Source organism: Crocodylus siamensis, chromosome 6 (assembly GCF_052110815.1).
Source record: "Crocodylus siamensis isolate JL-2025a chromosome 6, ASM5211081v1, whole genome shotgun sequence".
In the NCBI taxonomy this organism is placed as follows: domain Eukaryota; kingdom Metazoa; phylum Chordata; order Crocodylia; family Crocodylidae; genus Crocodylus; species Crocodylus siamensis.
In genome coordinates, this window is record NC_143400.1 from 23,283,911 (window position 1) to 23,307,453 (window position 23,543).

At 57.3% G+C, this 23,543-nt stretch overlaps 2 protein-coding genes across 5 annotated transcripts; both read left to right on the forward strand.

Annotated features, from left to right (window-relative positions):
- The first annotated feature begins 13,683 nt into the window (after positions 1 to 13,683).
- Positions 13,684 to 18,482, forward strand: LOC149861678 (cornifelin homolog). Of its 2 annotated transcripts, none has more exons than XM_090053135.1 (4): positions 13,684 to 13,806; positions 17,620 to 17,761; positions 17,906 to 18,042; positions 18,345 to 18,482. In XM_090053135.1, exons 1-4 carry the CDS (start codon positions 13,690 to 13,692, stop codon positions 18,432 to 18,434), a joined length of 486 nt encoding a protein of 161 aa, XP_089909261.1. In that variant the 5' UTR covers positions 13,684 to 13,689; the 3' UTR covers positions 18,435 to 18,482. The 2 variants fall into 2 exon arrangements, with proteins under 2 accessions (XP_089909261.1, XP_089909260.1); XM_090053134.1 differs by lacking the exon at positions 13,684 to 13,806 and adding an exon at positions 13,972 to 14,988.
- A 239-nt stretch (positions 18,483 to 18,721) lies between these two features.
- Positions 18,722 to 23,249, forward strand: RABAC1 (Rab acceptor 1). Of its 3 annotated transcripts, none has more exons than XM_090053131.1 (7): positions 18,722 to 18,823; positions 19,234 to 19,360; positions 19,761 to 19,988; positions 21,530 to 21,679; positions 22,254 to 22,351; positions 22,610 to 22,711; positions 22,975 to 23,249. In XM_090053131.1, exons 2-7 carry the CDS (start codon positions 19,275 to 19,277, stop codon positions 23,061 to 23,063), a joined length of 753 nt encoding a protein of 250 aa, XP_089909257.1. In that variant the 5' UTR covers positions 18,722 to 18,823; positions 19,234 to 19,274; the 3' UTR covers positions 23,064 to 23,249. The 3 variants fall into 3 exon arrangements, with proteins under 3 accessions (XP_089909257.1, XP_089909258.1, XP_089909259.1); XM_090053132.1 differs by having other exon boundaries at positions 21,554 to 21,679; XM_090053133.1 differs by lacking the exon at positions 21,530 to 21,679.
- The last annotated feature ends 294 nt before the right edge of the window (positions 23,250 to 23,543 follow it).

Below are 23,543 nucleotides of genomic sequence, written 5' to 3' on the forward strand. Positions count from 1 at the left end.
TGGTCTTCAGCTTCCACCAGAGCTGTCCCTAGGGGACAGTGAATTGGGGTGACTGTCCTGGGTCCTGCGCTTTGGGGGGGGGGCCCGCAGAGCTAAGCAAAGCGGCTGTGGCCCCTCCTGCGTGCCCCACCTGGAGCTGGGGGTTCAGCCCTGCACTGTGGAAGAAGCATGGAGACTCCCTCCCCTCTTTGTGGGGGTACCACAGCCCCGCGCAGTGTTAAGGGGGCCCTGCACAGGCTGATTTCCCCCGGGCCCTGAACTACCCTACGGTCTGCTCTGTCTTCCACCATCAAGCCAACCCTCCCTTCAACAATTGGACTGTCTGCAAGATGTTCCTGGGAACGTGGCTCCCATTTCATGGCCCTGCAGATTGGTTTTATGTCTTTCTTTTTTTGAACGCTAGCTTAAAAAACATGCACACGGGCACAGTATTGACTTCTAAAAAAGGATGGGCTGCACCCTCCAGAGACTCCTAGAGCAGCGGGACTGGGAGGGAGCTCTGGAGGTCACATCTAGTCCAGCACCATGTTTGAGGCTGGATCAGCCCTGTCCAAACCATCCCACTACAGAAGAAGCACCCCCCCCCCGCCTCCCCAAATTGGTACCAATCTAAGCTGGGGATCCTGGTTTTCTCTGCTAAAAAAAATCCCAAATTTTCTGATTTAAAAAAGTAATACACACACATACACACACACATTTATGTAAGTGTGTGTGTGGATTTAGGGTTAACTTTTCTAAATTCAGAAAATTTGGGATTTTTCAAAATCTGGTTTCTTATTATTTTTTTAAACTAGCAGGCTAGCAGGGCACCCATGGCTATGAGATCTCTGGTGCAGGAATTGGCCCCAATAATGAGTCAGGCACCTTTGAGACTGGGCTGGTTTGCACCTTTGAGAATGACTTGGGCAGAGATCAGGGGGTTGGGAACACACAGCCAGAGGAGGTCTATTAAAATATGGTCACTAAACTGAGAGGGCTAAAGGAAGTGCAAGTAGCTCCCAGCCCCCTGGACGCAGTCAGGCCTGATGGGGAGCTGGGTAGCAGTCAACATTGGTGACGAGATCAAAGATGTTTTTGGTGTACTTGGTCACCCCAAATCTCTTATTGCAGATCCCGGGAGAGCCACAGCTGAATGCAGACTTGAGGAGTGTAACGTTACCTGGAGAGGAGGAGAGAAAGAGCCTTGAGGGCTTATAGTTTCATAGTTTCTAGGGTCGGAAGGGACCTGAGCAGATCATCAAGTCCGACCCCCTGCCACGGCAGAAAGGAGTACCGGGGTCAAACGACCCCAGCAAGGTGTATATCCAGCCTCTTCTTAAAGACCCCCAGGACATGCACCAGAATGATTTTCTCAAACAGCTTGCCCAGGATCGAGGTAAGACTAACTGGCCTATAGTTCCCAGGTCCTCCTTCCTCCCCTTTTTGAAGATGGGAACCACGTTGGCCCTCTTCCAGTCCTCTGGCACCGCACCAGAGCCCCACGAGTGCTCGTAGAGCCGTGCCAGGGGTCCCACAATGAGCGCAGCCAATTTCCGCAGCGCTCGGGGGTGGAGATCATCCGGACCTGCTGATCTGAACACGTCCAGCCCCTCCAGATGTGCCCTAACTAGCTCCTCCCTGACCCTTGGCCTGGGTGTGCCTCCCCTGGGGCCTGAGGGGGGCCCAGCGGGGGTGTGTGTGTGTGTGTGTGTGGCTGTTCCGGTCCCTGCTTAGGAAGATGGAGGGAAAGAAATCATTAAATATGTTGGCTTTGTTAGAAATCGAGTATTGTTATAATATTGTTAGAAATGGAGTGTTGTTAGAAATGCACAGTTTGCATCTCATACCTGATAAGCAAAAAACACTGCCAAGGACTTTTTTTCCTTGGCCAGCCTTGCTACAGTTTTTCTTAAATCACTCTCTCCCCCACACTCCCCCTGGTCCTTCTCATGCAGATTACAGAAGCTGGAATTCAACTGACTGTGTCCTTGAAAGGGGGTGGGGATTTAAACTCTTGGTGACCTAAAGAACTTTCTGAGCATGCGCAATTAGCTGATGCATATTTACTTTTCCACCCTGCATACTTAAGTAGTTAATTATAATATACATGCGATGGATGAAGCGACGTAGCCACATACATGTTTGTATGAAACGGAAATGAACTGTAAGAGTTCCTGTTTCTGTACACGTGCCCAGGAGGGAAAGGATAAAAACCAGCTGAAAAGTTCCTCAGGGGTTCGGAGTAATCTGAGTCTTTTGGCTCTGCTCTGACCCTATTTGCAAATACAGCTTTTGTGCTGCTAATAAGTGTGTGTGTCTGTGATTTTGGTGGCCTCCAGAGAAACGAACCGCTTTTTGCATCAGCTTTGTCGTCTGGTGTGACGACCAAATTTCCTAACGTGTCCTGCAAGGGTCCCACGTTACCCGGAACCTTCTTTTTACCCCCTGTGTATTTAAAGAAAGACTTTCTGTTGTCCTTGATCCGGGAAGCTAGTCCCAGTCCCATCTCTTGGAGATGTCTGGGCTTCTTCCCTCCCCGCTGAACCCCAAGCTTGGCATGTTGGCAAGGAGGTCGGGCCTAGTGGATCAGACCAGAGCGGGGCTGGGATCCAGGACACCTGGGTTCACCCCCAGGCCTGGGATGGGCATGGGTTGGGGCGGGCATTACCAGCTGCTAGAATCCCAGTGAACTCGATACACTGATCATCATTGCCGGTACAGGGTATCGTTTTGGTGCTTTTACACTTCTTCCCTCTCAAGTCTCTGCATGATGGACACATCCGGCCATTGGGCTCTGACCTCGAGACTGGCACTGGAGACAGAAGAATAAAGAAGGACAGCTCAGCTAGTGGGGGAGCAGGGGGGGATCTGGTGGGTTACAGGAAGAAGGGTAAGACCCTGGACACCTAGTTCTCTCCCAGCCCTGGAAAAGCAGTGAGGTCTGTTGGGCTGGTGCATGGGGGGGGGCGGGGATGCAGCTAAGAAGCATACAAAATGAGGGTTGAAGGGACCTCAGGAGGTTACATCTAGACTAACCCCCTTCTCCAAGCAGGTCCAGCCCCAACTAGCTCATCCCAGTCAAGGCTTTGTCTAGTCAGGTCTTCAAAACCTCCAAGGATGGAGATCCCACCACCTCTCTGGGGAGCCTGTTCCAGTGTTTTACTTCCCTTCTCATGAGAAAGCTCTTCTTAAGGTCCAGCTTCAACTTCCCTTGCCATATGGAAGCACCAGAGGAGCAGGGAGAGCTCAGATGCCTTGGTAAGAAAGTCCTGAGGAGAGGGGGAAGGAGCTGGGCATATTCAGCTGGTGGAAAAGGAGGGGACCTGAGGCCATCTGATGATACTCTGGTATAAAAAAGAGAGCTGTCTCTCATACTGCAGAGAGCAGGATGTGGACCAGTGCCTTGATGTTACAGCCAAGTAGGTTTAGATTAGAGATTAGGATAAAGTACTCCACTGTCAGAGCTACGAGGCAGTGGAGTAGATGCCCAGGGGAGTTATGGACTCTTCATCATGGAAGAGGTTCAAGGAGAGGTTGGACAGCCACTGGTGGGGGATGATTGGGGCATAGTAATGTCTATGTCCTACTAGGGGGATGTCCGAGGCTTCTGGGCTTTGCTGGTTGTCTCCCCTCTTCCTGCTCCATGTGTCAGGGGGTTATTAAGCCTCTTCCAGAGGCACTGGTGGTGGCTGTAGCCCAGGCTGGTGATGGGGACTGGGTTGTGCCAAAGCTCCTGCTGGGACCAACCCCAGAGGGTCCTGGCTAGAGGGCCTTGCCCCTCCACTCATGGTCAGACTCATGCTGCATTTTGGGTCAAGAAGGCATATTTCTCCAGGTCATATTGATATGCGCTGGGGGGGGCTTTGCTGTCTTTTTTAGAGGGAGGCATGGCCTTTATCTGGCATCTCTTGAGCATATATTAACAACCTTCTACAGAAGCAGGACCTGGGCCCCCTGCTTTCCCTGTGGCAGGTTGGGGTGTGATGTCTTGTGTCATGTCAGGGTTGATGGTCATCTTGGGTAGAGCTCAAATGATGGATTTATCTAGGCTGGTTTGAACAGGGCTGATCCTGCCCCAGGCAGGAGGCTGGATTAGATGGGACTTCTGAAGGTCCCTTCCAGCCCAAGTTCTCCATGACTTCATGACCATGACTGTATGGCAGGGAGGGCAAAATGTGGCCCGGGGGCTGAATGCAGCCCTCCAGGCCATTCTATCTGGCCCATGGGACCCCTAAAACATTTAGAAAATTAATATTCATGTGCCCTGGGCTGCCTGTCACGCAGCCCTTGATGGCTTGCCAAAACTCAGTAAGCGGCCCTCTGCCCAAAATAATTGCCCGCCCCTGGTCTTTGGCTATGACTCTGTGACCTCTGGAGGTCCCTTCCAGCTCAACTTCTCCATGGCTCCATGACCATAACTATGACTCTTTGACCTCTAAATATCCCTTCCTTCACTTCTCCATGACTATGAAATGCACCTTCAGGTACCCCGTGGTTACATCCATCCTCATTGCAGTAGGTGAAGTTAGTGCGGAGGCTGCTGTCTGGCTGGAAAGTTGCAACAGAGGGTCTTATCTGGCGACTTGTCTCCTCCAGGCAAGACTTTGCCTGTAAGGTCCCAGATTTTCCAACTGTGGAGGATACAGTCCAGCTCAGGTCCCGGCACCAGCCCCCCAACTTGGATCCAACCTGATGCTTCTAACATCTCCCATACAGCCTCTATCTCCAGCCTCAAGGTCCCACCCCCCCAGGTCCCCATCCTCCTTCGCTCCCCTGCAGTGCCCCTTGCTGGCCACCCCCTTCTTGTCCCATCTGAGATCAAAGCCTTGGAAGCCCAGGAGAGGAAGAGGGCTCCAGAGGCACTCACGTAACTTGAAGCTGGTTATAACATTCACGCATGCATCATCTGAAGGGCCACAGGTGGTCAGGGAGCCGTTGCAGGGCCCCAGAAGGGACAGGCACTCATAACACTGGAGGGAGTTCCCTGCACATGGAAGAGTTGTGTATCAATACAAAAACAGGCCACAGGGGCGGCTCTACTGGTCTTCCCCTGATGCCCAGAGAAGACCAGAAAAAATTTCTTTCTTGTTCAAGTCAAAAGAGCTCACAGATTCAGCGGCTGGGTGTCTGGGTAGACACTGATTGAATATATCATCTCCACAAGCACCCAAAAGCTTGCTTTGGGTCTGAAATGCAGCCACTGAGAGTCATTCCTAGGCTCCAGAAGATACAACCACTGACTGTCTACCCTAATGAGCCACCAAGCACTGAACACCAATAGCCAACCATTGACTGTCTACCACAACCAACCATCGAGCACCCAACACTGATAGCTAGCTACTGGCCATCTACCCCAACCAAACACCAATAGCTAACCACTGACCATCAACCCCAACCAACCACCAAGCACTGAACATCAACAACAAACCACCAGCCATCAACCCCAGCCAAACACCAAGCACCAAACACCAACAGCCAACCACTGACTGTCTACCCCAACCAGCCACCGAGCCAACCACAAAGACAAAACAACCAGGCAAACCCAGTTTCATTTCCCTGGAACTGACTCCTAGGAGACTCCCCACTTCAGGGTAATTGTAGCTCATGAACTGGGGCACCATACAGAGTTGACCCCGGATCTCCACTATCTTTGGGGATTCTCCAGGACAGCTTCTGTTTCCCTCTCACTCAAACTCCCTCCTTCCCCAGAGACCACTTCCTCCATCCAACCTCCCACAAAGAGTCTCAATCAACCGTCCAGGTTTTGCAAAGCAAACAGACATGAATTTCAAAGTCTTCCTCTGCTTCAAATACCCAGAAACCTAGCCCAGACATGGCCAATCAAGGGGGAGAGAAAGCATCATGGAAAGGATGGAGCTGAAACTTACCTGGAGCTAGGAGAGCAGACAGAAGACTGAAAAGGAGCAGAATATCCATGGCTGCAAGTTTCAGGGTACAGTTCTGTCTGGAGAGGAGTGGATATTTAAGGGCAGGGAATGGTGCTGATGGGATCTGAGTGTCCCTGGAAGATTATCCATGTTCCTGGTGTAATCCATGAGGGCATGCTAGGCAAGAGCTAGCAGCTCATCTTGCTACATTGTCTGGGGTTCTGCACATATGGAGCCCTCCTTGTCACACCTCCATCATATTCCAGCTAATTGTTATCATGGATGCCAGCTCCTTGCTTACCCAACTCTCTCACACACTGGGGATCTCCAGGATGGCGTCTGTTTCTCCTTAGCCAAGCTTCCTTCCTACTTCTTCCCCCATCCAAGCTTTCTCCCCCCAAATCTTTGTGCAACACCCCAGGAATTTTGCCAAATGGACAAAAAAAGCATTGTGCAATCCCATCCCACTCTAAATGCACGATGACTTGACCCAGAGCTGGCCAATATGGGCAGAGAAAGCATCACAGATGGGATGGGGGGGAAATTTATGTGCAACCAGGAGAATAGATAGGAAGCCAAGGACAAGCAAGACACTCATGACTGCTGGGTCTCAGGGGCACAGATGGGTCTGAGGGTGGAGGAGATTTATAGGCAGGGAGCAGTGTCAATGGATCTGAGTGTCCTGTGAAGGGTCCATCGATCGATTAGCTGGAGCCAATGGTAGAGCACCCTGACGACATGGGTAGCAGGTGCTATTGGCTTATCTCTTCCACCTTTCCACCCTCAGCTGCTGTTCAAGCCCACCTGGTCCTCAACCTTCCATGTTTGACTGACATTTTCCCTTCCCTCACATTGATGTCTCCCATTGGACATCCAGTCCAACTCTTTGGTGACACGATCTGCTAGATCCTTATCCTCTCTCATGGTCCATGGTTGGGTCTCACCAGCTTCCCAAGGCTGTGCACATTCTTGAGTACAGGGAGCCAGAGTCTTCTGCCCAAAGACTTAGCTAGATCTTCTGCCCCTTGGTCCTTGACCCCAGGGACAGAGCTCACATGGCTGCATTGACCCTTGGGTCAGAGGATACAAGATTGGGCTTTCCCAGAAGATGAAACCCAGGAATCCTGGCTCTCAGCCCCCACTGTATTCCACAGCTTGATCAACCCTGACTTTTACGTGCATCTGACTCAACATCAGCAGCTTGTGAAGCAAGTCTAGGAGAGCTAGAAAGGTGACAAGGGGTACTGCATCAATTAATGTAAACTCTGTCTACATGGATACCCAGTGTCATCAAGCCAAAACATCTATTTTAATTGTCAGTGTACATCCATGTGAGCTGTGTCCTAAACCAGATCAAGCTGGTACACAATGAGTAGAGAAAGCTTGAATGGATGCACCTTCCTCTTCCTTTCTGAACTCATCTCACTTCACAAGAACATAAGAACTGCTGTTCACTGGGTCAGACCACAGGTCTGTCTTGCCCAGTCTCGTGTTTCACACAGCAGAGTCTGGAAGGCAGAGTGACCTGGGTCCAACCGTGGTTTTTCCCACCATTCCTCTCCCACTTGCAGCCACCAGCATTGAAAGTCTGCAACATTTTTTTTCAGAGGCTATGCACCCCTCGTGTCCATACTCCGTATCTAGTGATGCCCCTTTCCTTCAAGAACAGGCCTGGCCTCTTTAGTCTCTTCTCCTGTGGAAGCCTCTCCATAACACTCGTCATGCCTGTTGCCGTTCTCTGGATCTTCTCAAGTTCTTCCATCTCCTTATGGAGTTGCAGAGACTGGAACTGGGCACAGTATTCAAAGGTGTGGATGCACCATGGATTTATAGAGGGGTATCATGACAGACCTCTGACATTCTCCCACCTGCTTTTTATTTTTTCCTCTTCCTCTCTCACCCAAACTCAAGCAGATGCAGGGAAATGCTAGATTACCTCACCACTGAGCAGAAGGCTCCAGTGGTTCTCAACCTTGTTGGACTCAAGGCTCCCCCACCTCATTAAACTCATTAGATGTGCGCCTGCCCTCATTTGGCTCAAAGTTCTCTGTTGGAAAATGCCAACTCTTGGCTTTCATTTGTTTCTTGACTCTGGAACAATCCTAGAGAGAGTCTTCTGATGCAAAGAACTCAACAGGGCCATGGAAAGGCAGGGTTTGGACACTGGATTCCTACTGGAAATTTTGGGGTTGATCTTGTGGAATTGTGTGTAGACACTTGCTCATTGAACTGAGCATGGCTCCCTTAAAAGGATCTCTTGGTATCCCAGTTGAGAACCACTGGCCTATAGGTAGGCAGTAGAGGCTTTTGAAATGACCACAGTAGGTCACCCACATCTCACATCTGTAGAGGAAATCAGGGATAGTGACTGCCTTGTAGACCTGGATCTTGAGGTCTTTTTGGAGATCATGGAGAGAAGCAATGGTGTCAAGCTGCAGCAAGGGAGATTTTGGTTGGATATTAGGAAAAACTGTCTCACTAGGAGAGTGGTGAAGCACTGGAAAGTTACCTAGAGAAGTGGTGGAATCTCCATCCTTGGACATTTCTAAGGTCCGGTTCAACAAAGCCCTGACTGAGATGATCTAGTTGGGGCTGATCCTGCTTTGAGCAGAGGATTGGACTAGATGTGACCTCCTGAGGGCCCTTTCAGCCCTCAATTGTCTATGATTCTAAGTCAAATTGGAAGGGACCTCCATTGGTCATCTAGTCCAACATCAATAAAAACAGGCTGAAGCCATTTCTTGAAGGAAGCACTTGCACACTGGATCTGCTAATCAACATTCACTCTCTGAGAGAGGTGGGTACTGACATAGGGGAAGTGCTAAACTACCTGCAAGATCTTTCCCTTAATGGTAATTGGGGGACAGGGGTCAGACTCACGGCCTGGGGTAGATAGGTCCTCTTGATGTTGAGAGACCTAAAGTTTGGTAGACTTCTTTGAAGAGGTCCAGCATGGTCTGGAGGTTTTCCTCAGTGTGTGCAAGGATGGTAGAGTGATCAGCATATTGAAGGTCAAGGGTGGTTATTTTGAGCACTTAATTAATAGCTAAAGGTTGTGCGTTCATCCCCTTCTCCCCAAACAAGCCCTACATTTGGGCCCAGCCCTTTTTCCCTAACATTCATGGAAAATCATTCCTACCCACACTTGGGGAAGAGGGAGGGGGAACAGGGGCCCAGTCCAGGCTCACAGCTCCATATGAGTTGGCATAGAGCAGGGCCCTGGGTAGCACGTGGTGATGGAGAAGACACCAAAGATGTCCTTGGCACGTTTTGTGAGCCCAACTGGTTTATCGCCAGTGCCAGGGTGAATGCATCTAGTCCTGGCCATGCTCAAAGACAAGTCACCTGAAAGGGAAGAGGGAAAGTTGCAGAAAGGGGACTGTCCTTGGGTCAAGAAACTCAAGAAGAGAATGGGGGTCTGCAGGATTAGAAAAGGGAGGCTGGGAGCCCGGACACCTGGGTTCTGTCCCAGCTCTGGGAGGGAAGTGGGATCTGGGGAAGTAGTAGAGCATAGAGTGGCTGGATCCCAGACACCTGGGCTCTTGACTACATCTGGGAAGGGAGCAGGGTCAGTCACACAGAACATCAGCAGGGCAAAACTAAGATTATTTCTTCATGCTTTTATTCAAAGGTGCAATTGTTGCCCCCCAGAAACAATTGCCAAGAGAAGCAGGAGCAGGCCGCAGCTGCAGAGAGGCACCCACAAACCTGGGGCATGGTGGGGGAGCCTGGTCCAGCCTCACCAACCAGGAGAAACCAGGACAGGGTATGTGGCCTTCACCCAGCCAAAGACACCAACCAACCATTCAACATCCTATCCAACTAACCACCAACACCCCTCCACTCAGCCAATGACCAAATACCCCAACCAACAAAATGAACACACCCACATTCAACCACCTTACCAGCCAAAGCAACACCCCACCTACACAGTCACCCACTAGCACTCCACCGATCCAGCCAACCATCCATCAAATACACCAACCAACACCCAGAACCCCACCCAACTACCTACCAACACTCTGCCGACGCATCCAGTGACCAAATATCCAAGCCAACAGCCTGACAACACCCACATTCAACCATCCTACCAGCCAGCACCCCACCCACCATCACCCACTAGCACCACACCCAGCCAACCAACCATCAAATACAGCAACCAACCACCCAGTACCCCACCCAACTACCCAACACCCAACCAACCAAATAACCCAGCCAACCACATCACAACACCACACTCAACATCCATCCAACAAAACACCCCAATCAAACACCTGTCTACACTTACCCCACTCAGCCAACCACCACCCACCCCAAGCACCCCACACCCTCCAATCACCCAACTGTTAAGTAGAGACAGTAACCACAGAGCACCATAGGGCCCGGACACATGGACATTTGGAGCTGGTTCAGAAGGGGAAGGGGAGACCAGGCACAGCAGAGGGTACGGTCTAACAGTGCTCAGTGCTTGTGGTTGCACTGGAGTGAAACAAATGTGGCTGAACTGGGCAAAGCTGTTAGAATTGGAGCCATTCAGCTACTTCTGTATTGTTCCCAGACTTCCACACTGAAGTCTTAGGGTGGTGTTATGTGAGCCCACAAATCAGGCACCTCATGGCATTGACCTTGTGTCTCCACCATCTTTGGGGTTTTCCAGGATGGTGCCTGTGTCCCTCCCGGCCAAACTACTCTCCTGCCCCAGAGAATCCCTTCCCTATCTGAGTGTCAACAGATCCAGCACCTTCCTCTTCCCCTGCCCTCAGAGAGCCCCACTGGATCCTCCAGATTCTCCAAAGCAAAGCAAAGAGTCCCTGGATGCCAAGCAATGAGGCCCAGACCCTGCCAAGTTGTGGGGAGAGATGGCATCACCGATGGGATGGGGGAAACCCTGCCTGAAGCCAGGAGAGCAGAGAGGAGATGGAAAACAAGAAAAACTTCCATGACTGCTGGATCTCAGCTGCACAGATCAGTCTGAGGAGGATGAGACTTCCTCCTAGGCAGGGAGGGAGTAGTGAAGCTGGAATCTGGGTACTGTAAGGAAGGGATCCGTGTGCTTTGTTTGATTAGCTTCGGCTAATGGCAAAGTACCCTGGGGGCATGAGAAGCATCCCAGGGCTGGGAGAGACCTCAGGTAATTAGACCCCTGGCCACCTCTGCTCTAAGCCAAGACCCCACTCTCCTCCCTGCGGTGGGATAGGATACCTCACTTCTGATGTAGATGGGCTCATCTCTCTCCCACTGTGGGAAAGGACCCAGGCATCTGGGCTCCCAGCCCGCCCACTCGAACCCACCAGACCCCACCCCCGGCCCAGACTTGAAGAACCAGGTGTGTGGGCTCCTAGGTCCCCCAGTTGAACCCACCAGGTTGCAGCCCTGTCCCAGAACAGAGAAAGAGCCCTGAGCTCCACTCCCCTGGGTCTTATCCCACTCCTCTCAACCAGGGCAAACCCCAGGCTTCCAGCCTCCCACAATCCTCCCGCCTTTGCAGTGATTTCTCTGCTCTTTGCCCTAATTTTGCAATGGTGCCAATGCTACCAGCAGTCCTTCAAGGACCTCCCACTTCTCCCTGGGGTAAGGAACGCTCCGTGAGTTTTATAGCTGCCAAACCCTCGGCTTTGCCCTGGATAAACGCTGTCACTCCTCCCCTGCCCAGAGCCACTGGGCATGGAATCTCCTTACCTCACTGTGGGTCCTGTCTCAGAGCAGCCAGGGAACATCTACACCGCAGGTTGAAGGCAAACAGGGTGGCACATTTTGGCAGACAGCTCATGCTGCTGGGAGGGAGAATTGGGCCAGATGCCTGGGTTCTCCACCTTGAGATTAGCCATGAGAGCACTTTGTTATAGCTGCAGGTTCTGGAGGAAACAAACTTTTGTACTTACCAACAAGACTCAACTAGTGTTGGGGTGTGCGAAAGGAAAAGGGAACACACAGGTGCACGTGCAACCTTTAGGGAAACATGGACAATGAAGTACCATAATTTCTCACATATAACATGCCCTGGAATACAGTACCCCCTTATTCTTGAAAAACAGAATGATAAAACCTGCCTCCCCCATTTTTCCTTGTATTAAAGTAACTCGTATTACTTGTATTTTCCTCACACAGCAAGGGGGCCGGGCCTGCTCTCTGTGGACCTCAGCATATTTTGCTTTTGGTTTTACCAAGAAAAGGGCAGAAATGGCTCCTACCATATTTCCCACACATAACTTGCACTGATTTCCAACAGCTGGGTTTTTCTTTGGGGAGAGAAACGTGCATTGTAGGTAAGAAAAGATACTAGCTGCTCATTCAAACTGAGGTGTAACGGCCTGTGCCAGAGACAGCCACCTGAGCCCTGTCCCCAAGCGGCACTTGGTAGAGAGTGGCCACTCTCCACCTCCTCCCTGGGATGACAGAGCAAGTTCCTGCTACAGTTAATTAATAGATGCTCATCCATTTGGAGCCAGTTCAAGATGGGAGCTGGTGTGTTATAGGCAAGAAATTATGGTATTTGGGGCCTTTTCCCAATGTGGGGTGGCAGGTTGGGACACCATTTAAAATGAAAGCAGAAACAACTAGAACTTCATCAGAACGAGCTACGGCCTGCCTGCCTGGCTGCGAAACAGGAGCTTTGTGATCAGGAGCAGTGAACAGACGATAAGACTGAAGAACAAAGGAGAGCTTGACTGGTGGACGTGAGCAGGGTTGAGGAAACATTAAGTGGTCAACAGGGATTTATTATTGTCCATCTCTCACCAGGTAAGAATGAGGGGTCATGACATGAAAGGAGCAGGGCCATCAGTTGAAAATGAGCACTGGAAAGTCCTTTTTCATCCAGTATGGGATGAACGGGGGAGCTCGTGGCCACCAGATGTGGAGGAAGCTGAGAGTTTGGCTCAGATCCCAAAAGGATTGGATCCATCCTTGGAGGAAAAGGGCACCAGGAACTACTGAGCATGGGACTAGTCGGACCGCCTCTGAATTAGAACATCTTGGACCTCCCCAGCTCCACAGAGAAAAGAGGGGGAGGAGTGCTGGTAGGCCAACAGCATTCACACTGGCATCATCCATGAGGCTGCAGGCGGTCAGGGGTGACAGCCAGAACGGGTGCCCCCAAGCCGGAGGCAGACCCAGTGCAGTTCACAGCTCTCTGTGGGGTGCCGGGTAGCACACAGCCCGGGTGAGGGTGTCGAAGATACCTCTGGCGTATTTGGTGACCCCAATGTGCTTCTGGCAGGCACCAGAGGTGCCACAGCCCGCAGCCGCCTTGGTCAGGGACATGTTACCTAGGAGAGGAGGAGGAATTCCTTCAGGGTGTTGGGAGCCGGGATGCCAGGGTTTGTTCCAGCTCTGAGAGGGCGATGGGGGTTGGTACAGGCATTACCAGCTGACAACGTCCCGGTGAACTCAACGCAGTGGTCCTCAGCCCCAGTGCAGGGTAGTGGCTCCATGTGCTTGCACTGGCTGGCCCCTTCCACGTAGCATGACGGGCAGAGCCGGCCACTGGGGACAGAGCTCACGGATGGCACTAGGGACACACGGGCACAAGAGGTGAGCGGGGCAGGGAGCCTGGACGCCTGGGTCCTTCCCAGGTCTGAGAGGGGAGTAGGGTAGGCAGGCCGGCAGCCCAGACACCTAGGTTCTCCCAAAGTCTAAGGTGGGAGTGGGGCTGGAGGACTGGAGCAAGGGGTATTAGGAGCCCAAACACCTGAGTCCCCCTGGGAGGGAGTGGGGTGAAGAGGGGTGTGGGTAGAGCAGGGTCAGGGGCTGGGATCCCAGACACCAGATGAGGTGAGCGGGAGCTGGGGATGAGAGCCAGGAGGGGAGCCTGGGAGCCCGGATGCCTGGGCTCCACCGACAGGGTTGCCCCCGATACTCACACTCCACGACCCCCGTGTTGCAGCCGTCCTCATGGCAGCAAGTGACATTCGCCCTCACGGTGATGCCGGGCCGGAAGGTGAGACTGAAATGCGTTGTCCTGCAGCTGCCTGGCTCCAGGCAGGACCTGAAGGCTATGAGCAGCGTCCTTCCCTCTAAAGGAGAGGGAGGAGCAGAGTTCGTGGAAGCTCTCAGGGAACCCCCAACCACCCCCACAGCCCTCCCCTCCCGCACTCACCCAGGGTGTAGTGCCCCATGCCGCTCACGCAGGCCTCCTCCCCCGGACCACAGGGCAGCACCGGGCCAGAGCAGGGTCCCCCCAGGCTGAAACACTCCTCGCAGCTCAGGCCGGAGCCTGGGGAGGCAGGAGATAGGCCGAGTCAGGGGAGGCACTGCTAGCAAAGCCCCTCCCCTGCTTCCCTCCTTGTGCCCCATGGCTCCCTGCTTCTATTCCGGTGCCTCTGCTCCATCAGGGAGTCCTCTGGGGGGTGGGGTTCGAGTTGGGGGGAGAGATGGGCCACATCGGGGGCGGGGGTTCTGTCTGGTGCTGGAGTTCACCCACCACCTCTTTTTGTCCTCCCTCGCCACATGCACAGGGAACCCAGGCATCCGGGCTCTGAGCCCTCCCCTCCTGCCCCCCTGCTGTAACCCACCAGACCCCCCACCCTGCCAGCCCCCTGCAGTGAGCCCAGCACAAGTGGGGTAGACCATCTGCTCTCCAGCCTGCACACCTGGCTTTTCTTGGGGGCACCTGGATAGGACAAGAGTCTGCCGGGTTGGAGCATGCGGGGCTGGGAGCCAGAAGCCTAGGTTGTCTGGGAAAGGAGAGGGCCTGGGGGGTTTGAGCAGGGGGCTTAGAGTGGATGCCTGGGTTTTCTGGGAGCAGAGAGGGGGGTGGGGCTCTCTGTGGAGGCTGTGGGGCCTGGTGGGTTGCAGCAGTAGGGAACTGGGATCCTAGACTCCTGGGTTTTTTTCTCCAGCTCTGAGTGAGGGAAACAAGGGACTGGTGGGGGCAGGACATGAGGGAGGGGGACACTGGGAGTTACTGGGTCTCCAAAGCCCACCCCACACCCCTCCTGCACGCATCAGCCTTTCCCTATCCAGTCCAGCCCCCTTGCCTCCCAAATCACATCACTGGATACCCCAGGAGGCCAGACCCCCCTGCCAGGTTCAGACCCCCGGAGCTATGGGGGGTACAGGGGCTCAGGGACCGGAAGGACCAGCAATACCTGGAGCCAGCAACGCAGCCAGGATGCCGAGGGTGAGTAGGATGCGCATGGTGCTGTATGTGGGCACCGGCGCCCAGCGGGTTTTATACGCTGGGGCCGGGTGGGGCGTGCAGCTCTCACCAAACCTAATCCCCTGGGATCAATTCCTGCCGCACCTGGCGCCGGCTCTCCTGGCCCCAGTGCAGCGTTTCTGGCAGGCCTCCCAGCCCCAGCCAAAACCCCATGGCCCTTCCAGAGCTCCCCCGCGGGCTCCCAGCCCCACCCTGCTCTCACCACCTGAGACCCCGCTCCCCTCCCCTCCCCTCCCAGAGCTGGAGACAATCCAAGTGTCCAAGTTTCCCTTGCCAGCAGATCTCATCCCCTCTCCTGCCAGGGCAGGTCCCAAGCAGAGTAGAAATCCAGGAACACCTGGTATTCATTACTTAATTAAGAGGCTCAGACCTCCCTGAGCTGGGGCTGGAGGCCTCTTGATCAAGGCAGAGGCAGCCTAAAGGAGGGGCTAACAGCCCAGCCGGATACCCGCCGGCACCGAAGCCAACTCTAAGGAGGTATGGGGCCCTTATCAAAGCCAGACCTATGGAGGCACGAGGCCCAGCCCAAGCCAGCCTGCTGCCCTACGGCAGCCAGTCCTAACGAGGTGTGGACAGCCCGAGCTAGCTCAGATTCTGAGGGCTGGGGTTTCCCCAAGGGGCTCATCTGCATCCTGCAGCTCATTATTTGAATCACTGACCAATTGTGTTCTGGAAGAGCTAGCCTAGGAAGCCTGAGGCTCCAGGTCGAAAGCACGCCAGACATACCGCGTGGCTGCAGCCTGGCCTCCTTCCCGAGCGGCGGCACGCGCCTGGCACCCGCCCCCAGAGCTGGGGGAGAACCGGGCTGGGTCTCACTAGGGCCCACAGATACTGAACGCAGGAAGTGGACAGGGGTCGCGGGGGAGGGGCTAAATCCAGAACCAATCAGGGACCCTGATGGGAAATTTGGGGTCCACCCTGAAATGACAGGAGCAGCTCTCAGCCCCAGGGCCACCAGGGACCCACTGACAAGCTGGACCCCCATCTCCCTTCTGGTCTAGCCCCCACCTGGGCGGAGCCACAAAGAGGTGTGGCCACCATCTTAAAGGCCCAGACACCCAAGATGAGGAGGGCGCCTGGGTTCTCCCCAGGGCTGGAGGGGGGGTGAGAGCAGGGGTGGGGCTGGGGCGCTCGGACCCCTGGGTTCTCTCTCCAGCTCTGGGAGGGGAAAGGAGGGGAGTCTGGGGCGTGGGTGTGGGGGGTAGTCTGGGGCGTGGCGGTAGGGGGAGGAGCCTGGGGCGTGGCGGCAGGGAGTCCCAGTGCCCAAGCTCTATTCCTGAGAGAGGCACAGGAATTGCTGCCAGGGGCCTGTTGTTCTTTAATGGCCTGAAATCCATGGCGGACCTAACTAACTGTGCAATTAGAGGGCGAGTGAGGCCCTGCTGCCCTCTGCTGGAGAGCCCAGAGCCTGGTTCTACCCAGCCCTGCCCCACAGCCCCCACCCCAGAGCCAGCCACCCCCAGTGCCAGTCTACCTGGAGCCAGCATGGGAACCCAGTCCCCCCACCACGTGCACCCAACACCTCACTCCCAACCCACAGCCCCCTGGCCCCAGGCCTTGCACTGCTCCAGTCGCCTCCCCAGGCTGGCACTTCTCCTCCCACAGACCCCAGGCATCTCAGGAGGGGGGATCCTGGCGTTATGGGGCACAGGAAGGAAGAGTGGCTGGACAGACAAGTGGAAGGAAAGAGGGGTGGGCAGGCAGACAGATGGATAGATGGATGGATGGGTGGACAGATGGATAGAGAGTTAGACAGACAACAGGCAGGTGCAAACCCCTAGGGCCCCAAAGCCTCCCGCAGAGCTGGAGAGAACCCAGGCATCTGAGGTGGCGCCCAGGGAGGCCAGCCCTGACTGCGACACCACCCCTCCCCAAACAGGGAAGGGACACAGGTGCCTGGGCTCCCGGTTGCCCTGCTCTCAACCCCAGACCCTACTGCCCCCCCAGAGAACCGAGGCATCCTGGATGATGGGCTTCCTTTGACGGTGCAGCCCCGGTGCCCCTCACTCCCGACTCGCTGCCCCCCGGTCCTGCAAATGCTCCTCACTCCCAACCCGCAGCCCCGAACCCCGGCACGTTCCTTGGGCAAAGTCCGGCTGGGGCGGGGTAGGGAGCGGAGCCACACACTCAAATATTGACCCTTGTGGGGCCTCGCCTTGCTCCCACCCCAAACACACACACAGGGCCCAGGGAGAGAACTCAGGCGTCCAGACTCCCAGCCCCCCCGCTCCCACACCCCAGGGCTGATAGAGTCTGTGAGCCTCCACCCCCTGCATCCAGGCACAAGGGACTGGACCAGGACCAGCGCAGGAGCCAAGGACTCAGGTGGTGGTGGGGAGTGCCGATGCCCCTCATGCCCAACCCGCAGCCCCCTACCCTCCAACCCTGCCAGTGCCCCTCACTCCTGACCCACAGGCCCTTTCCCCGCCCCAGCCCTGCTGGTGCCCCTCACTTCCAACCCCTAGCCTGCTGCTCCCCCCCAGCCCTGCTGGCGCCCCTCACTCCCGATCCCGACCCGCAGCTCCCTGCCTCACCAATACCTAGCTGGGGGGGTTAGGGGTCTCTCCTCTAACCTCCCCTCCACCCCCCCAGACCACCATGTCCTACCAGACGGAGATGATTGTAGACTCACAGCCGGGGCCAGTGGGCCCCGGGGCCATTTTCAGCGTGGGGGCACCGCCGGGGGGGGCCTGGAGCTCCGAGCTCTGCGACTGCTGCTCTGACGTGGGCACCTGTGAGTAGGGGGGGTGGCTCTGGGGGGTGGTGGGGGTCTCAGGTGCCCTAGGGGAATGGGGTCCCCTGTGGCATCTCTGGGGGGGGCGGTCTCTGGGTTGGATCTCCACGGGGGGGTTCCCAGAGCTGTGTGCCCCACCCCCAGGTCTGTGTGGTGCCCTGGTGCCCTGCATCTTGGCCTCCCGGGTCTCGGAGCGCTTTGGCCAGACCTGCCTGCTGCCCTGCTTGCCCGGGGCCCTCGTGGCCCTACGTACCGGCATCCGTGAGCGCTACCACATCGAGGTGGGTGGAGGGTGGGGGGCTGCGGGTGGGGAGTGAGAGGCACCGGGGGGAATTGGTGGGGGTGTGGGTCAGGAGTGAAGACACTGTGGGGGGAGGGGTTGGGGGGCTGTAGCACAGGAATGAGGGGCACTGGGGGAGGGGATTGGGGGGCACCAGAGGGAGCGGAAGGGGCTGCGGGTCAGGAGTGCGGGGCACCGGGGGTGTGTGGGGGGAGGGCTGCGGGTCAGGAGTGCGGGGCGCCGGGGGTGTGGGGGGGGGCTGCGGGTCAGGAGTGAGAGATATCAGCTTTCCTGCCCCCCCAGGGCTCTGTGTGCAACGACTGGGTGGTGATGGTTTGCTGCCTGCCCTGCGGCCTGTGCCAGCTTTCCCGGGAGCAAGACGCCCGGCAGTGACTGGGGACGGTCATTTGCATAGATCTGCATGCACGCAAATGAACTCATACAAACGCCCCTACTACCCCCCCGCGGACACTCCAATAAAAAGCTGAGCGGAGCCGCGCTGTGCTCGGAGCCTTATTTCTCCCCACTTCAGAGTTATATCTATTTGCATAGATGCAAATCAGTCTCTTAAAGGAGCCCCCGCCCCATAACAGAGAGAGAGAGAGGGAGAGTGTGAGATTGCAGGAAGGGGGGGAGGGGCACTGGATGAGCCGGACTCCATTTCCCAGCATGCTTCGCGCCCCCCGCCTCCGGCTCCCGGCATGCTCCGCGCCAGCCCCCCTCCCCCCCAGCGTCGGTTACCCGTTGCCACGCCGACAGCAGCGCTCCGGCTCGGGACGCAGGTGAGGGGAGGGTAGGGGACGGGCGGCGGGGACCCGTTGCCATGGCGACCCGGGATGCAGGGGCCACGCATCCCCGCTGGGGGGAGGGAACACCAGGATCGGGGCCGGCCCCGCCCTGCACGGGCACGGATCGGGCCCTGCCCCGGGCACTCCGGTTCGGGCCCTGGCCCCCGGACCCAGCCCGCCTCAGGGCCCTATAGGCGAACCCGCCCCGTGCCCCCAGGCACCGCTCACGGGTCGGGCCCGCATCGGGCCCCGGAAGCTCTAAAAGGGGCAGAATCCCCGCGGGAGCTGCGCCCCGCTCCCCTCCGACCGGATCCGGCCCCCCGGGCCTTTTAAAGGGGCGCAGCCTCGCCCGCATCGGGCTCCCCCCGCCCCCGAGCTCCCAGCCCCGCCGCTCTCCCGCCCAGGCCCAGGCGCCGGCCCCGGCCCCGGCTCGCGCCCCGCCGCCATGGCCGGGAAGGGCCCCGCCAGCCCGGAGCAGCTCTTCCACCCGGGCAGCGACAGCGACAGCGACCCGCCCGCGCCCGGGCCCAGGTGCGGGGACCCGTGGGGGCGGATGCGGGAGTCCCGGAAGCGGGGTGCGGAGAGCCAGGGGAGGGTGCGGGGCCGGGAAAGGGGGCTGAAACGGGGGGGTGCGGGTGCCCGGGAGGGGGTACGGGGCTGCGGGGCCGGTGTGTGTGGAGTGGGTGGCTGCGGGGGCCCGGGGCGGGACCCGGGAGGGGAGTGCGGGGAGGGTTCAAGAGGACGGTGCGGAAGGACGGGTGCGGGACACCGGGAGGGCGGCGGGAGACGGGGGGCGCGGGATCCCGGAGGAGGGGAGGTGCGGGGGATGGGGGGCGGGACTCCGGAGGGGGGGAGGTTCGGGGGGCGGGACCGCGGAGAGGGGGGGTGGGGTACCGGGTCCCCAGCAGGGTCTCACGCCTCTCCCTCGCAGGTCCCCGCCGCCGCCCGGGCCGGGCGCGGCACTGGGCGCGGGGCTGGCACGGGCGCGGAGCTGGCTGGGCCGGTGCGGGGGAGTCCGGCCGTGGCCACGGCTCCTGGACCCGCGCCGCTTCGCCAAACCGCGGGACGTGGCGGAGCTAGGCCGGCGCGTCACCCGCAACGCGCAGCGTTTCCACGGCAACTACGCGTGCGTGGCTGCCGCCCTGGCGCTCTACTGCCTGTGAGTGGGCGGGGCCGGGAGGCGGGCGGTTCTATTCTGGGGGGCGGGGTCTGATCGCGGGGCTCGATCCTGGTGGGTTCAGGGCCCCACCCTGCAGGCACCGGGGCCCCGATGCTGCGGGGAGGGGTCCTAATGGTGGCACTGGGGCCTGATCCGGCTTTCCAATTCTTGGGGGGACAGCCCAGACCCTGGTGGATGGAGTTGGATCCTGGGCCCTGAGCCTGCCCCCAGGGGCGGGAGCTGTCAGAGCCTGGATCCCTTATGAGCACTGGGATGTGGGGTGGTCTGGGGGCGTGGAGCCAGCCCACCCATGAGCTTTGGCCCCCCCACTTTGGGAGGCATACACCCAATGGCAGGGAGGTGCCATCCCCAGGGAGGAGTACACTGCGGCTGCTCAGGGTGCAGGGGGGGTCAGGAAGGCCGAGGCGGAGATGGCACTGGGACCAGTGACACGGATCAAGGACAACAAGAAGTCCTTTTTTAAATACACGGGGCAAAAAGAAGGTATCAGGTAACATGGGGCCCTTGCAGGACACACTAGGAAATTTGGTTGTCACAACACGACAAAGCTAACATATTTAACGATTTCTCTGCCTCCATTTTCCTGAGCAGGGACCAGATCAGCCCCCACCAGGCCCCCCTTAAGCCCCAGGGGAGGCGCACCCAGGCCAAGGGTCAGGGAGGATCTAGTCAGGGCACGTCTGGAGGGACTGGGCGTACTTAAATCAGCCGGTCCAGATGATCTCCACCCCCCAAGTGCTGAGGGAATTGGCTGCGGTCATTGTGGGACCCCTGGCACAGCTGTACGAGCACTCGTGGGGCTCTGGTGTGGGGCCAGAGGACTGGAAGAGGGCCAATGTGGTTCCCATTTTCAAAAAGGGGAGGAAGGAGGACCCAGGAACTATAGGCCAGTTAGTCTTACCTTGATCCTGGGTAAGCTTTTTGAGAGAGTTATCCTGGCGCATGTCCACGAGGGGCCAGGGGGGAGATTATGCTTAGGGGCAACCAACACGGGTTCATTAGCGGCAGGTCCTGTTACACCAACCTGGTGGCCTTCTACGGCCAGGTCACCAAATCCCCGGATGCAGGGGTAGCAGTGGACATAGTCTTCCTGGACTTTCGGAAGGCCTTTGACACTGTCTCTCACCCCGCTCTCATTAAGAAACTGGGGGCTGTGGTGTCGACACCCACACAGTCAGATGTGTCCCAACTGGCTGGAGGGCCGCACACAGAGAGCGGTGGTGACGGGGCATGTTCGACCTGGAGGGAGGTGGGCAGTGGGGTCCCCCAGGGCTCGATCCTCAGGCCCGCACTGTTCAACATCTTCATCAGTGACTTGGATGAGGGGGTAAAAAGCACCTGTTCAAATTTGCTGATGATACTAAGATGTGGGGGGATGTGGGCACACTAGACGGGAGGAATAGGCTGCAATCAGCCCTAGACAGGTTACAGGGGTGGGCGGATGGGAACAGGATGGGATTCAACACCGACAAGTGCAAGGTGATGCACCTGGGGAGGAACAACCGGCACCATACCTACAGGCTGGGGAACTCCCTTCTCGTCAGGGCAGAGGCAGAAAAGGATCTTGGAGTCATCACTGATGCCAAGATGAACATGGGCCGGCAGTGTGGGGATGCAGTCAGGAAGGCCAACCACACCTTGTCCTGCATTCACAGATGCATCTCGAGCAGGTACAAGGGGGTGATCCTCCCCCTCTGTGCGGCCCTGGTCAGGCCGCAGCTGGAGTGCTGCATCCAGTTCTGGGTGCCGCACTTCAGGAGGGATGTGGACAACATGAGAGGGTCCAGAGGAGGCCACTCACATGGTCAGGGGGCAGCAGGGCAGGTCCTATGAGGAGAGGTGATGGGACCTGAACCTGTTCAGCCTCCACAAGAGAAGGCTGAGGGGGGATCCAGTGGCCTGTTACAAACTAGTCAGGGGGGATCAGCAGGCACTGGGGGAGTCCCTGTTCCCCCGAGCACTGCCAGGAGTGACTAGAAACAACAGCCACAAGCTGGCAGAGGGGAGATTTAGGCTAGACATCAGGAGGCGCCACTTCACGGTCAGGGCGGCTAGGGTCTGGAACCAACTTCCAAGAGAAGTGGTGCAGGCTCCTACCCTGGGGGGCTTTAAGAGGAGGCTGGGTGAACACCTGGCCAGGGTTGTTTGTTCCCAGTACCCTTTCCTTCCAGGGGGTCAGACTTGATCTGCTCAGGTCCCCTCTGACCCAACCAACTATGAAACTTAATTTTGTGTGCCCCCCAGCATCACGTCCCCGCTGCTGGTGGTGGCTCTCATCGTCTTCCTCGGCGCCTGCTACGTCCTGCATGTCCGAGCCCAGCAGGGGCCACTCGTGGTCCTGGGTGAGGGGGCCCGATCCAGATCTGATCCTGGGGAGGGGAGGGGAGAATGGGGCAGGGCTTGTCCCTTCTGGGGGACTCTGGCTGCAGGGGAGAGGGGGCATTGAGCTGCCTGGGGAGTGTGGCAGTTGGGTCTTTCCCATGGGGCCCTGATCTGGGCCCAATCCTTGGGCATGCTGGGCTGCCTCTGGCACTGGGCTGGTCTGGGGTTATGGTGGTTCTGGGTACCTCTGACCCTCCTATTTCTCCCCCCCTTCCCAGGCCGTGAGCTGAGCGCTGGGCAGCAGTATGCCGTGGCTGGAGGTGTTTCCTTCCCCCTCTTCTGGGTCGCGGGGGCTGGATCCGCTGTCTTCTGGGTTCTGGGTGAGTGAGGGAGTCTCCCCCGCTCCTACTTGCAGGGTAGGCGCGGGGCTGCGGGTTGGGAGTGAGGAGCCCCAACTCAGGACTGTAGCGGGGTGGGAGACTTCGGGTTGGGAGTGAGAGGCAGCTACAGGGCTGGGATGAGCAAGGGCTGTGGGTTGGGAGTGGGGGGCACCAGCTGGGCAGGGAGGGCGGGGCACTTAAGGCTCCCTCCTCTTCCTCCTCCTCCTCCTGTCTCCCCCCTGCCTGTCCCTGACTCCCCACAGGTGCGACCCTGGTGGTCATTGGCTCTCACGCTGCCTTCTATGAGACCGAGATGGCCGAGGGCGAAGAGCTGCAGATGGAGCCTGTGTGAATTCCACTCCTAGCTCCCAGTGGCCCCTTCTGCCCCCCATGTTGGCCTCTGCCCTGTCCCCCCAGCTCCTAGGAGCCCCCTTCACTGCAGTTCTGCCCCCACTCTCCCAGTAGAAGAACCCAGGCATCCGGGCCTCCCCACTCCATGGGAGGCCTCTTGATGGTAATAAAGCCCTTTTGAGTGTGAGCTCGTGTCCTGTATGGAAGGGATGGGGCAGTGTTGGAGCGCACACGCCTTGTGCACACAGCAGTCCCCGCTCACCTCCCAGCACCATGTGTCTATGATGTGTGTGGAGTTGGAGCAGGGGCTGGGAGCCTGGACACCTGGGTCCTTCTCCAATTCTGCTCCCAGAAACAGATCTGGGATCTGAGAACTGGATACCTGTGTTCTCTCCAGCTATGGGAAGGGACTGGGGGCTGGGGGGTGAGCAACAGGGGCTGGGAGCCCAGACGCCTGAGTTCTCTCCAGCTATGGGAGGGG